Genomic DNA, 15,977 nt, shown 5'->3' on the forward strand with positions numbered 1-15,977 from the left:
TTCTACTGTGTTGGCTCATCGATGCTTGCTATTAATCTACTGAGCATACCCATGTCTTTTGAAGTTCATTTTACGTACTAAACGCAAGAAAATGTGAAAAAGTTCTACGTCTAATAGTAGTGAATGTTTCCTCTCTTTATTTTACTGTATTTAATGCATTATCTTAAAACTATTTACAGAGCGCAGGGATACTTTATAGCTCTTATCGGGTTTACAGCTCGGCCAATAGGTCGGTCTCGATCATACATATGTATCAACATACATATAAATAACTAACTAACTAACTAACTAATGTCTAATGGATCCGCTATATGTCTTCCTGCTCGGTGGACTACCGCTTGTTCTGTCCAATCACTTCTTATTAGGTAGTCCTAAATTACCCCCCTCATGGCAATTGGGTCAATTGGAAATTGCCAATGTGAAGAATAACAGACGAGAAATTTGCTAACACTTAGTGAGCTATATAGGCTCCTTTTTATTGGGCTGCAAGGTTCCTGTTATCTCCAATAGTATTATCAATATGGAGGAGATTACGCTCCTACCTCATACCTTTATGGCCAGCATTGTTGATAGCTAGCCGATTGGTTTCGTAGTGTGATCTGATTTCAATAGCATCAGATGCATTCTGCCGCATGCATATCAAATCTCTTCTCAAGTCAGGTGTATTTATCCTGAAAATATTCTGTGAATTCGTCAACAAATGGTTGACGTTGTTCTCGCCAAATTGAACATATGTTCTGCAGGTGTAGACTGGGCACTTCCAACAATTTTAAGTACTAGGCGCGTTCCATGGTGAAAATAATTCAGAAGGTGTGGTCATCATGAGTCCATTAACCGGCTCTCGGCTATTTGGATGGAATCAGTTGATTTCCTCATGAATTAATGAATTTGAGGATTTAAATTAAAGAAAAAAACCTACCACCACCACCTCGTCAAACTTCGAGACTAACAGAGAAACTAATGCATCTATTACCTCGAAGTTACAAATTTAGAAACAGAATTTTGCATTAAGGCCATCCATGGTACGGCTTCAAATTCATAGAACTCATAGGAACATTCATTTCCCTGGAGATGATTTGCTTCTTCTAAGGGGATTACTGCGAATTCTTTCTCAAACGGCTTTTATGGTGGTACTGGTTCGAACCACGTGAAGGAGACCACTTCTTTTTCTGTCTATCAATTCAGACGTTTGGAACAACAACACTTTTACCACACTTGCAATCATTACAATACGGTTTTCCTTAGCTCCCCACTCCATTGTTAACCACCGAAATTTGCCACGAAACTGAGTATAATTCATGCGTAGACAATGCATACGAACAGAAGCAAAAATAATTTCAAATAATAAATAATAAATTCAAATAATTTTCATTTTGATGATTTGTTAGTCGTTGTATATAAAGGGTGATTTTTTAGCTATTATTTTTTCAAACAGTTCGTTTAAACAGCTGACGCACGTTTGGTCTATAATTTAATCATGAATCGTCTTACAAACGAACAACGCTTGCAAATCATTGAATTTTATTATAAAAATGCGTGTTCTGTTAAGAAAGTTTAAAGCGAAAAATTGTGTTCAGCGAAGAAGCTCATTTTTGGATCAATGGGTACGTAAATAAACAGAATTGTCGATTTTGGAGTGAAGATCAGCCAGAAGAATTGCAAGAGCTACCAATGTATCCAGGAAAGGTCACAGTTTGGAGCGGTTTATGGGCTGGAGGTATCATTGGACCGTACTTCTTCAAAGATGCTGTGAATCGTAACGTAGCTGTGAATGGTGAGCGCTACCGTGAAATGATATCCAACTTGTTTTTCCCCAAAATGCAAGAGCTTGATTTGCATGACATGTGGTTTCAGCAAGACGGTGCCACATGCCACACAGCGAGTTCGGTGAGCATTTTATTTCACGTTCGGGACCTGTCAATTGGCCACCCAGATCGTGCGATATAACGCCTTTAGATTATTTTTTGTGTGGCTATGTTAAAGCTCATGTCTATTCAGACAAGCCTGCTTTAATTGACGTATTGGAAGACAACATTAAAGCATTTATATGTGAGATACCGGCCGAAACATTGGAAAGAGTATGCCAAAATAGGACTAAGCGGATGGACCATTTCAAGCGCAGTCGCGGTTAACAGTTGCTTGAAATAATCTTCAAACATTATATTATATGGACTGTACTATCGTTTTAAATCAAAATTTCATACATTTTTCTGAATTTTACGTGTGTTTTTTCAAAAACTTTCCTATAACTCTCAAAAAATCACCCTTTATATGCTTGATGCTGTATTTTCTAATTATGTCATCTATTGTGTCGATTTTGAGGTCGCTGTGGATCACGTCGTTTGGTATATAGCAGCCTGCTTTTGTTATTGTTCGAATTATTTTAGATTGCGTCCTTTAAATTATTTGAATATTGGTTTTTTTTTTTGCTGTACCCCAGATTTCTAGAGATTGAGACTACAGGTTTATATATCACTACTTTGTTGTTAAGGCTTTGTTTTGAATTTTAGCCAACAGCCAGTATAGTTGTCCGAACCTGTTTTTGATTTAATTTCGTTTGTTTTCTATATGTCGTTACCAATTTAGTTTTTCATCTATAGATATGCCAAGGTACTTTGCACTAGGAAGATTTTTATTTCATTATTTTTTATTGTTAGTTTGTGTCTCTTAGGCTTTCTGTTTGTATACATATGTATATTACTTGTACCGATTTATCTTTGTTGACTTCTATTCCCCATTTATCGAGCCATGGTACAGTGTCATTTATTGTTTGTTGAAGAATGTCAGTCGCTTTTTTTTCTATTTTATCTGATGCCATTAAAACCGTGGTATGGATCGGCATATCTGCTGTAAATATCAGGTACAATTTAGTTTTTAAAATTTTTTTTGATTACTGGTATCAAAGCCCACATTTTTTCAAATGGTGTTGAAATATCTACATATATCTTGCTTATCCATCGGGTTTGGCCTATGAGTAATTGTTCAGTGCTGCAAACATGAACGTACTCGTACGTATGAAATGAGCTGAAATTTTTGTGTTTTTAAGAAAGCTGTGCTTGTCTATTACTTGGATTATTTAAAGTGTTCGACTTCGCTTGATGTTCCTTCATTCTCTACTGAAAAAAATTATTTAGTAAGGATTTTTCAAAACGAGTTTTATCTACATAGATTATTTCGGGATTGATTACACCAATATTACTTCTTCAATAATGCTGGTGTGTGTGCGTGCTCAAAAAAGCGCAAATGCTGTCTATAAAAGTACCAGTCGGCTTTTTAAGCTCAGTTTAATATATCGCAGACAGCCACATAGCGAATACAGTTCGGGCTACAATATGTCATATATTGGAGCAAACACTTCTGACGCTGAATGCGAAAGAGTTGATCAACAAAAAAGCCGTCATTCGGAATTTGTTTCAAAATTAGCAGCTAATAAGCTATCCTTGGAATCTAAATGGGCAAATAAAAAAGATGATGAGTCTGGATCGGAATTGTCATATACAGAAAACTTTCTGACACGAGGTTAGTGATTTAGTTTTTTTGAAATGGCCTCAGTTTTTAGATCAGTTAAAACTAAAAAAAAAAAATTTTCAATTCTTAAGAGGTATATCAGTGATAACAATTCAAAATATTGAAGTGCACGTACGTCTTTTTTTATTCCTATGCATTTTTTTTAAATATTTGCTGTTCTTATTTTAACAAAAGTCAGAAAATATTCAAGGAAAACTTTGAGTATAGTGAAATTAAATTACTTTTGAAACTTTTAGTTGAATTATTCGTCGCTGAATGTAATTAACAAAAATTCGTGAAAGGGTTGGGGTTTTTTTTGTTGTAATTTGATACAGATATAGTGCTTAATTCTAAAAGTTGTTCCAAAACCATCTTCCAATTTTTTATTTGATACCGCTTATTTTTGAGTAAAAGGATTTAAACATCACCAGACAGGATCTCAAAGGATAAAGATGTTCTCACTAAAAAGTGCTTAAGAAGTACGAAATCAAACAACAGTAAAGTGAGCAACAGTAAAAGTGATTGTGATTAGTAGCAAGCATAAACAAAACATTTCTTAAGCGTCATATACATATGTGTGTGTGCATGCATGGATACTCGTGTATGTACTTGAGATAGGACGGCACGTAGCGCCGTCTAGGTGAAAATAAACGTTGTCCTGATCAATACCATCCAATTCCGGCCATAAAAAATCGTTAAGCATCTCTCGATAGCGCAATCCATTCATTCATAACACCTGTTATTTGAAAACTCTTTACCTAAATACGTTTAAAATGTCATCGATAATTCCAACAGAATTCATTGCATACGAGTATAAGTATGAAGCTAAATTCCTAGGCGATATTCCGTATAAGAAGTTCAACTGTTTCAGCGATACAAAATACAGTAGATTCTGTTTTTATGCGGTAGATACGTTCCGCAAGAAACAGCATAAAAAAAGCTACTAGTTCTATAGTAAAACTATAGATACGTTTCAAAAGTGCTAAAACCGCATACATCTGAAATAATGTAATAAAATCGCATAAAAAAGGGCACTAGTCCCATATTATAACTATAGATACGTTCCATAGACCGCATGAATCTGAAATAATTAAATAAAATCGCTTAAACAAAATATTGTATTTTTGAAAATTATATCTTTATTTAAGAAACGTCAGAATCGAAAAATAAATTTAATTCAGTAATAGAATCAGATAATACCCACATGTTGCGCGTTCGTTTAGGATTTGGCGTAAAATCACTTTCGTCACTTGAGGAAATGTACACGTCTGATCTAGATGGTTATGCAGGCGGTTCCATACTTGTAGGGTTAGCATTTCTGATGTAATCTGTGATGAGTTTTTACTTAGCTGGTTTAGAATCTTGTTTATATGTACAATTCCCGACAGGTCGACATGCATTTTTTAATTTAAAAAAAAACCGCACTATTTCAAAACCGCATAAAAAAAGCCGCATAAAAACAGAACCTACTGTACTTACATATATCGCGACACATTAGATAAAGTTGTTTGTAACGGTAATGGCAATCAAAGTAAATGTTTGCCAAGAAAGAGCATTTCGTAAACTCCATCTGTCGTTCTAAGATGACATCATGTCGCTTTACAGAAACAGACGAAAGCCACAAATTAGGGAAAAATTACCGAAAATTATGTTCATTGTGTACAATTTGGAAAGAGGTCGTAGAGAAATATGGTGAAATCAGATAAGATCATTAATATCATGGACCAAACTATCACTCAAATATGCCTTATATTGTTACACTTTCTAGTTTTGGATTCACTCTAAAAAAAGTGGATCTTCCACTCTAGAGCAGTTGATATAAATTGCGAAAAAGATACTTATTCGCGAAAAAGAGACTAATACGCGGGAAACTTTATTTGAAATGCCAGTTTATGGGATTATACGAATTTTTAGAATCAGAACATTCTTTACTTTCGTTTTACCACTAACAATTCTTTGGATAACGTTGGGCTACAGTTTTTTATAGCAAGTATATTTTCATTATATAACTAGGTGGATTTATGTTGTGGAGAAAAATTACACACACGGACAAAATTGTTCACACAACCATTATTTTTTTTCGATAAGTTGTATCTTGAGAAAAAATGAATGTAATTAAAAATGTTATTCTAACAAATTTATTGTTTATTTGAAACTAACATAAACTTAACAAAACTTTACTCCATCAACGAAACATTAACAAAAGTTTCTTACCCCTTTCACATTCCATACCATTTGCAAAAAAACCCAAATGAATGAAATTCGCGGAAAATAACTGCATTTTTTGTTGTTTTCATCAGTTATTCAAAGATTTTTTTGACACTTTTTAAATAGAGTAAACATCTTGTTTGATGTTGTTTTTGTAATGTGTGTGTTTACTTAATAACCCAGCAAGAACAATCCCGGTGACGTGACCGGTCACGTTACCGGGACGCGTGACCGTTAAACGGTCACTAACCACGCCTCTTTACAATCACTTTGTTAAGAGCGTTGGGAAAATCGTGCCAAAAACTCTATGTACGTGTGATTTTCTATCCCTTTCATACATATGGATTCGTTTCAGTGCCAGTTACATATAAACGTAGTGACAAACAAAATAACTTTTAGGCCAGCGCCGACAGCATGGCGCGATAGCCGAGCGGCTAGCAATGTGGACTTCCGATCCAAAATCCTTGGTTCGAATCACAAAAAAAAAAAAAATTATTTATTTTATTTTATTTTATTTTATGATATGTTTGTGAGGAGCTTTTTTCATGGCAGAAATATACTCGGTGTTTTGCCATTGCCTGCTGAGGGGTGACCGCTTTAGAAAAATAGTTTTCCTTAATTTTGGTGTTTTCACCGAGATTCGAACTGACGTTCTCTCTGTGAATTCTGAATAGTAGTCACGCACCAACCAATTCGGCTACGGCGCACACTGGGGATTTTGCGGAAAAAAGTCAAATTTGCAACATGCCACCTACGCAATGTTTAATGGTATTTCTAAATTCCAGAATAGAACCAACAATAAAATCAAAAAGAATTACTAAACTCCGACTTACAGTTTTTTTTTATAGATATGTCAAAAGTATAATTTTTTTATAGTATTGAACTGACCAAGAAAAAATTTCAAAGCCCAAGGTGGTTTTTTTTTTCTTTTTGCTTGAGCCGACTTCCAATTTTTTATTTTTCATTTAGGGTACGATATTTTTATATATTTTAGCCGGAAGAACAAAGGCTGTAAAGCATTTGATTATCTATTTATAATTAATTTTACGAAAAAAAAAATCATATTCCTTCATATTCTTGGATCTGCAAGTTGAGCTACATTTACCTACGGTCAGAAACTAGTATCAACGTGTTGCTTAATAACGTCTCTTTCAGTTTTAATCAATTGCAGGTGCCACCAGGCGCCACCGGGCGCCACTGATTATGTTTTGGCAATGATAATAACTAAACGCTTTCCAGTGTGTGCATAATGATAACGAAACACTTTTAATTTTGTTTTGACATTTTGAGGGTAATTCAGAATTATGAACTTACATGTATCCTGTGCGTAAATATTTGCTGGCTTATATTAATAAAAAAAAAAAAAATTAAAATTTATGAATTAAAAAAAAAAAAAATTTTTTTTTTAATTTTTTTAAAAAATAGTTTTTAGACATGTTCTTTTCATACACAAATATATACAACTTCGTTAGTAGTAAAAATGTAAATATTTTTTGGGATGTATACTTTTTTCCGCATCTCTGTACAAAAATCCCCAGTGTGCGGCGTTTGTTTAATTTTACTAATGCAAAAATGAGGAAAAATATATGAATAAAGTTTGCTTACTGCTTACACATTTTCCAAAGGTGACGGAGAACCAAAAAAAAAGTCGATTTTCAAACAAATACGAGTGCATATGTGTAATTGTGTTAGAGTTTCGGTCACGCCCCAGCAAAACCTGCGTGCATATGTGTTTGTAACATACAAAAAAGTGTAATTGTGTTAGAGTTTCGCTCACGCTGGTTTTGCTGGGAACTGTTGGCGCCTAATAGTCGTAGAAAAGTACAGTAATGGAATGTATGTATACATTTTTTGTTTGCTCTTTTATTTGTTGTTGAAATTCTCGATCAAAGCTAAAATTTAAAATTGACACGCCTATTCGCTTCGGTCAAATTTAGAGCATCTATACTAATATTATAAAGAGGAAAACTTTGTTTGTTTGTTTGTTACGAATAGGCTCAAAAACTACTGGACCGATTTTAAAAATTCTTTCACCATTCGAAAGCTACATTATCCACGAGTAACATGGATTATATTTTATTTTGGAAATAGGGCTCGAGATATAGGTCAAAACGTGGACCCGGGTAACCTTCGGACGTGTATGTACAATATGGGTATCAAATGAAAGCTGTTGGTGAATGCTTTAGTACAGAGTATTTTTTATGCCGCCCCGTGACTGGGGTCTCGAGATATAGGTCAAAACGTGGACCCGGGTAACCTTTGGTTGTGTATGTACAATATGGGTATCAAATGAAAGCTGTTGATAAGTGCTTTAATACGGGGTAATTTTCATACCTATTGATGACTAGGGTCTCGAAATATATGCCAAAACGTGGACCCGCCGTGTCTTTGCACCGAATTAAACCAAACTTACGCACATTGTTAAGTAAGTATTGAAAATGGGTTTCGTATAGTTTGGATACCTATTGGTAGATAGGGTCTCGAGATATAGGTCAAAACGTGGACCCGGGTAACCTTCGGATGTGTATGTACAATATGGGTATCAAATGGAAGCTGTTGGTGAATGCTTTAGTTCAGAGTATTTCCATCCGCTCCGTGACTAGGGTCTCGAGATAGAGACCAAAACGTGGACCCTAGAATGTGTTTGTACAATATGGATATCAAATGAAAGCTGTTGATAAGTGCTTTAATACGGGGTAATCTTCATACCTATTGATGACTAGGGTCTCGAAATATATGCCAAAACGTGGACCCGCCGTGTCTTTGAACCGAATTAAACCAAACTTACACACATTGTTAAGTAGATATTGAAGATGATTTCCGTATAGTTTGAATACCTATTGGTAGATAAGGTCTCGAGATATAGGTCAAAACGTGGACCCGGGTAACCTTCGGACGTGTATGTACAATATGGGTATCAAATGGAAGCTGTTGGTGAATGCTTTAGTTCAGAGTATTTTTCATGCCGCTCCGTGACTGGGGTCTCGAGATATAGGTCAAAACGTGGACCCGGGTAACCTTTGGTTGTGTATGTACAATATGGGTATCAAATGAAAGCTGTTGATAAGTGCTTTAATATGGGGTAATTTTCATACCTATTGATGACTAGGGTCTGGAAATATATGCCAAAACGTGGACCCGCCGTGTCTTTGCACCGAATTAAACCAAACTTACACACGTTGTTAAGGAGGTATTGAAGATGGTTTCCGTATAGTTTGGATACCTATTGGTAGATAGGGTCTCGAGATATAGGTCAAAACGTGGACCCGGGTAACCTTCGGATGTGTATGTACAATATGGGTATCAAATGAAAGCTGTTGATAAGTGCTTTAATACGGGGTAATTTTCATACCTATTGATGACTAAGGTCTGGAAATATATGCCAAAACGTGGACCCGCCGTGTCTTTGCACCGAATTAAACCAAACTTACACACATTGTTAAGGAGGTATTGAAGATGGTTTCCGTATAGTTTGGATTCCTATTGGTAGATAGGGTCTCGAGATATAGGTCAAAACGTGGACCCGGGTAACCTTCGGATGTGTATGTACAATATGGGTATCAAATGGAAGCTGTTGGAGAATGCTTTAGTTCAGAGTATTTTTCATGCCACTCCGTGACTAGGGTCTCGAGATAGAGACCAAAACGTGGAGCCTAGAATGTGTTTGTACAATATGGATATCAAATTGAAGCTGTTGGCGAATGCTTTAGTACAGAGTATTTTTCATGCCGCTCCGTGACTGGGGTCTCGAGATATAGGTCAAAACGTGGACCCGGGTAACCTTCGGATGTGTATGTACAATATGGGTATCAAATGAAAGCTGTTGATAAGTGCTTTAATACGGGGTAATTTTCATACCTATTGATGACTAGGGTCTCGAAATATATGCCAAAACGTGGACCCGCCGTGTCTTTGCACCGAATTAAACCAAACTTACGCACATTGTTAAGTAAGTATTGAAAATGGGTTTCGTAAAGTTTGGTTGTAATTCGGAGCACTGGCAACGGGTACAGCGTTCTTTTGAACCATCCATAATGTCGCTTACTTTTTTAACGCTTGGGGCGGAACTGAACTGTCAAATTGACAGTGTGAGTTACAATGGGTCTATATTTCTTTCTGATTTGGATGCCATAAGGAAAAAACGAAAGTGCAACATGTAAAAATTGTTTGTGAATTTTTTTGGAGTGGATTTTGGAACAGTGAATAATTTCTTACGAAATTTGAGAATTTAATGTGAAATCCGAATGAAATTATGTGTTCGTGAAAAAAAAATTTTTTTCGTTTTTTTTTTTGAAAAATATAAATGGATAATGGTTAAAAAAGCTCCAATGCTTAATAAAACATATAAATTGAAACGAAAAATTCATGGATGATCAGGAAAAAAGACGATTGTTTATTCATATGCGTTGATTTGACATTTAAAAACAATCTTCTTTTTTCCTGATTTTCAATTTATATTTTATATTTACTCAAAAACAAATAGAAAAACAAAAAATATTGTTTATGCCAAAGCGCTTGAATAAAGAATAAAGAAATAAATAATATGAAAATCATATATTTTCTGTTCTAAACCATATCTATTCTATTTTAGTGTGCCCAGCGAAGGGGGCCGGGTTTGCTAGTATTATATATTTATTTGGAGATCTGCCCAATAAAACTCAATTAGTCGAATTGGACATGTTCAAATACTCTTTCTGAAGTCTGCACTACGCACCCTACATTTTTAGAAACCTCTGTCATCATATAGATCAATGTTATATATATATATATATATATATGTATTTGGGTATATATATATGTATTTGGGTACCTTACCACCAAATCTCTATTGACAGAATTGAAGAAGTTCTTCTTTTCCTGTCCCATTTTCTGATCCTGTCTTATCATTTAAATCCTGCTTACTGTTAATTAATCTTAAACAGCTAGTGAAAGTACAAATTTTTACGCTGTCTTTTTTGTCTAATATTATAAAAGGGAAATTTGCCTGTTATTTTCTTTTAGAAATACTTATCTATTCGGTTTTCCTCAAATGGAGAGACCTCGAGTCTTTCACCGTCTCCGAAGGAGTTTTTTCATGGTAGAAATACATTTGGAGGTTTTTAATTGTCCCCCGAACACAAACCATGAGACTCCTAACAGAAGCATGCGACGCAGCCATCTCCAAAACGAGGCAGCCAACAAACAAAGAAGAGCTCCTGATGATTATAAAACGGATCAAAAATAAAAAAGCTCCAGGACCGGATGGAATCCCCAACGAGGCCTTAAAAGTGGCTATTCAAATTCGTACTGACATTTTTGTAGATCTCTACAATGCATGTCTAAAGGAAGCTATATTTCCAACCCAGTGGAAGTTGCAGAACCTGGTTTGAATACCAAAAAGATCCAAGCCTGTGGAAGATCCTACAGACTACCGCCCCCTGTGCATGCTCGACACTGCAGGAAAAATCCCGGAACGACTGATTGCAGTCCGTCTGGAGGCTGCTATAGAGGATGTAGGCGGTCTATCACTCCGACAATTAGGATTCCGGAAAGCCCATTCAATAACAGATGCTGTGTCTGCAGTCAAAACCATTGCGCAGAAGGCAATTGAAGGTACTCGATGGCTATACGGCAGCAAGGAGTATTGCCTAATTGCGAAACTGGACATTAAAAACGCCTTCAATATGGCGAATTGGAGCAAAATTCTGATCGCGCTTGATAATTTCCACAGTCCAAGGTACATTCGTAGGATTGTCGCCAGCTACCTTTTCGACAGAACCCTGCGTTATAAAATCGATGCTGGTGTAAAAGAGCACAAAATAACTGGCGCAGTTCCACAAGGCTCAGTCCTGGGACCCTTACTTTGGAACGTCATGTACGATGGAGTTTTGCGCCTTAGTCTGCCTCTAGGGTCGCAAATCATAGGGTTTGCTGACGACATAGCTGTTGTGGCGTGGCTAAAACACTCCGTCAAGCCGAAGAAACAAGCAACCAAGCTGTCGGCATGGTAAAGGAATGGTTGTGTAACAGTGGTAATGGTGGGCGACCATGGTATAGAATCAAAGCCATTCATTAAGTAATTTTTAATTTCAATGAGCACTTGGTGTTCGCGAGCAGCATGGCAGCAGAAGCAGTAACTGCGCTAACGCGACTAATGATGAATGTTAGAGGCCCTAGGCAAAACAGCAGGAGACTACTTAATGCTGTGGTCTCATCGATTTTGCTGAATGCAGCTCCAGAATGGGCGGAAGCCACAAATTACAGCTCATATGCGAAGTGTATGAAATCGGTGTACCGATTGAGTGCCCTCAGAGTGTGCTGCGCATTTCGCACGGTATCGGAAGACGCCATTATGGTTATAGCAGCTCTACTCCCAATCAATCTAATGGCAACAGAGCATGATGAAATCTACAAAAAAACAGCTACTTCAGAACGGGTGACAATACGCAAGATAGCAAGAGAGCGTAGCCTGCGTTCATGGAGCTCGTCCCTCAACGGACGCTGGACGTACCGTTTGATTCCCATAATTTCCAAATGGGCTAACCTGACAGGACATGGGTGCTTTAAATCCTACTTATATAGGTTTAAGCACGAAGACGACCCATACTGTTCTTATTGTGCACCAACTGCAGAAGACGTAGAACATGTTTTGTTTGTCTGTCCGCGATTTGCGTTAGAAAAGGAGGAACTAAGCATTAGGCTGGGGAAGCCAATTACGGCTGATAACCTAGTCGATATTATGATAGATTCCGAAGAACATTGGTCCACTGTATGTAATATGGCAGAAATAGTAATTTCCAAACTACGTCGCGCTGAACAACAGCGCAGATCTTCATGAAGAGACAATAGGCCGCTCCCCCTTCCGTGAAGTACTACTTAACGGTTGTCCCGCGGGAGGGAAACGGAGCTGGGGTGGGTTTTTAGTGGGTGAGCCGAAAGGCAAGTCTCATACTTTTCGCCTTTCAATGCTTTATGTCACCTCCATAAAAAAAAAACAAAAAAAATTATTCCCCGAGAAGCGACCGCTATTAGAAACAACTTTTTCCATCAATTGGTGTTTCGTACCCGGGGTTTCGAACATGTGCACTTCCGAATGTTAGTCATTCACTAACAATTTGGCTGCCATCCTATGGCGATAGCTGCACAACTGATTCGTTTATTCGTTAATGTCCCCTTAATATACGTATTGTAAGCGAACTTAACATGTTCTCGCACGATGTATTTGTTTTTGTTTGTTAAAATTCGATGGATATTTTTAAAACATTATGAAATTCTATTTTCTAACTCTCTTTTAATATTAATTAGTAATTATTAATAATTAGTATCTAAGCAGAATTATTAGTCTGTAAAAACCTTTTGTTTGTTCAAAAGACTAAATAAATAAATATCTTTTATATTTTTAAGGAGCATTTCTACTGACACCTTTACATGAATTATCTATGGAGCGTGCTGCTCTTATATGTGAGAAAATGAATTTTAAAGGATGTTTCAGTCTAACGAAAACTGCTACAGGAATTCTATTTAAGTTCTCACATCCAGATGATTATCAAGCTGTTTACAAAAAAGGATTCCACAAAATCACCGGAGCGAGGTTTTATCGCAAGGTAAGGGGCATTTATGGCATAAATTTATCTAAACAAATTGCTTTAAGCTCTAATGTCCCGTGTTATATAAATCACATCTGTTAATACTATATAACATTTGACAGGTGATCCTTTAATAATTGGAATCCATGGTTGAAAGAGATAAGGTTACGACAAATTTCATAAATTAAACAGGAAAGGAATAAACAGCTGATTGCTGTTAGAAATTCGTACAATAAATGTTTGATTTTGTTTGTGTTCTTTTGAAGATTCAGTAGAAATTTGCCAAAAATACTTAATTATTTATATATAATATTATATACTTATACACAACAAGTTTCCTCCATTTGTTTCTGTCAAGCGCCAACATCTTGATTTCATTCGAGCTGTTCGAGTCTGTTCTAGTTAAGTCTGCTTCCAGGCTTCTTTTCCCGGTTTGCCCCTTCGCTGGCTTCCTTCCTAATCGATTGCACTTCGAGTAATGCCATTTCTTGTTCTTCTCAAAACTTGTCTTTTTGCAATTTCTGTTTAATTCCAAGTTTCGCAATCGTAGAGAAGAGTGGATCTGAGGTTGGAATTAAATAGTTTTAGTTTATACGCCGTGTTACGACTATGAGTTAAAAATTGCTTTAAGAGTGCCGAAAGCTTGCTTGGCCTTTTTTATGCGATTACCAATGTCTTCACTTGAACCACCGTCAGCAGATATTAGACTGCCAATATAGCTAAAGGTGTCGAGATCATTAAAATTTCCAAGTTATACCTTTTGTTTCAATGGAAGCCTTTTTCATAGCGACGCAGTGGCGATAACACACAGCTCCGACGAATGCCCCTCGTGATATTTATCTTTTGATGGAACACTCATACAAGCCAAAGCATCCCAAATTGACTTATGATGAAGTGTATCGAAAGCTTTTTGGAAATCGATAAAGATAAGATAGAGGGAGGAGCGCCATTCTACCTATTGCTCAAAGACTATTAACATGGTCGACGCAGAAGCGCCCCGGTCGGAAGCCTGTTTGTTCTGTTCTTAGTCACGGTTGAGTTGCATTCGAAAGTCACACGTCGAATATTTGTGCGATTATTTTATTAAACATGTTCAGCAACGTGATCCCTCGCTAGTTCTAGCACCTATCACCATTCTGATAGTTCGCCTTTGTTGGGGATTTTGATATTGACACCTTTCTTCAGTTCTTCCGGCAATTTTTCTGTGGCCCAAAAGTCCACAATTAGAGGACTGATCAAGCCAGCGCTGCATAGTCCGCTTTTAGCAGGTCATTAGCAACGCTGTTAATCCCGGCGAATTTATTGGTTTTAAGAGTTTTATTGCGGCCTTTATCTCCAGTGTATCTAGGCAGACGTACAAAATTTCACTATTTACTTTATGCCATGTACAATTACACAATTTGTGCTCGGCTATTGGCTCCGATGATAACATGTTGGTGTAGTACTCTTTCCAAATCGCTAATTGTCTTTCTGTAGTAGTGACAACTTCGCCTTAAGAGCTTTTGAGTGGTCTGCTGGCTAGGTGGTTATTGGGCTGAGACAGTTTTTTTGCTGCCTTATACAGGCTGCTACGATTGATTCCTGTCGCCGACTGTACTTGTGAAGCCAGTGCTTCAGCCATGGCACGTTTGTCATAGCGGACACTTTTTTCACTGCTTTGTCTCCATAGCATCGGTTTTCAATTATTTTCTGAGTAGTATTAATTAATTGCCATGTTGAGTCGGATATCCAACTCTTTCGATTGCGCTCAGGATAACCCCCATGAACATATTTTTCTCGGGTCGTCGTATTTTGAAAGTTGAGAACATTGCATTTTCTCTCGGATTGTGCTTGCGGTGATTTATTTGTTTCCGCTACTTTGAGTAACACTGTGCCTATCGGAAGGTGATAATCACTGAAATCGGCCCCCGCTTATTTCTGACGTCCAAAAGCGAACCCCTCGGTAACGTGGGCGGGTGATACCCATGTTGCCTTGTGTGGGAAAAGCCTCCGACGACCATGTTGTTGCCAGCGCAAAACTCAGTGAGCAAGTCTCCGTTTTCGGTCATTCTGCCCATATGTTTTTCCATAACGTGTTCCATACTGTTGTTGTCTGAACCAACTTAGGCATTGAAGTCTCCTAACAGGAAAAGTTCTTTTGCCAAAAACATTCAATTAAGGGCTTTAAATTAAAAACCTATCCTCAATATTTATAATGTTCTATAATTCAAAAAATCTATATTCCCTAATAATACTGATAATCTGAAAGTGCAGCTTTTAGCAGATGTATCTCCAAACCGTACAATTGATGTGGCTAGAAGAATTAAGCCTTGTAAATTAAATGTTCTCAATTTTGGGTTTGATGGTGAGGTGGAAATAGTCTGTGCGTTACGACTTCGATTGTTGCATTACACGGCAACTTCGGTTTCGTATAATTCCATGGAATCGACTGGATGAAATATATCTCCAATACAATGTTGCTGCTGTTGTTAATAACTTCAGTGAGTTAAGAGCCCGTACTTAGTTGGTTTATGCCTATTATTACTTCTCTACTACTTATATAAGAAAATGTTTTTTTTTTAAATGCTCATAACTTAGTCAAAAATGAACCGATTTTAATGATTCTGGGTTCAAAATGATTGTCACTACTTGCACGAGCGACTTCATGTAGAAACAATTGCAAAAAAGTAGTTAAAATTTATTTATTTTGCAAAAAAA

At 36.8% G+C, this 15,977-nt stretch overlaps 1 protein-coding gene across 2 annotated transcripts in view; it reads left to right on the forward strand.

Moving 5' to 3' along the window:
- The first annotated feature begins 3,305 nt into the window (after positions 1-3,305).
- LOC129237926 (uncharacterized) overlaps positions 3,306-15,977 on the forward strand; it is a 35,372-nt gene continuing 22,700 nt past the window's right edge. For both annotated transcript variants that reach the window (XM_054872915.1, XM_054872916.1), the window contains exons 1-2: positions 3,306-3,519; positions 13,099-13,298. In XM_054872915.1, the coding sequence (XP_054728890.1) occupies positions 3,333-3,519; positions 13,099-13,298 (387 nt within the window). In that variant the 5' untranslated portion in view covers positions 3,306-3,332. The remainder of the gene's footprint in view (positions 3,520-13,098; positions 13,299-15,977) is intronic.

The sequence above is a fragment of the Anastrepha obliqua genome, chromosome 2, assembly GCF_027943255.1.
Source record: "Anastrepha obliqua isolate idAnaObli1 chromosome 2, idAnaObli1_1.0, whole genome shotgun sequence".
NCBI lineage: Eukaryota > Metazoa > Arthropoda > Insecta > Diptera > Tephritidae > Anastrepha > Anastrepha obliqua.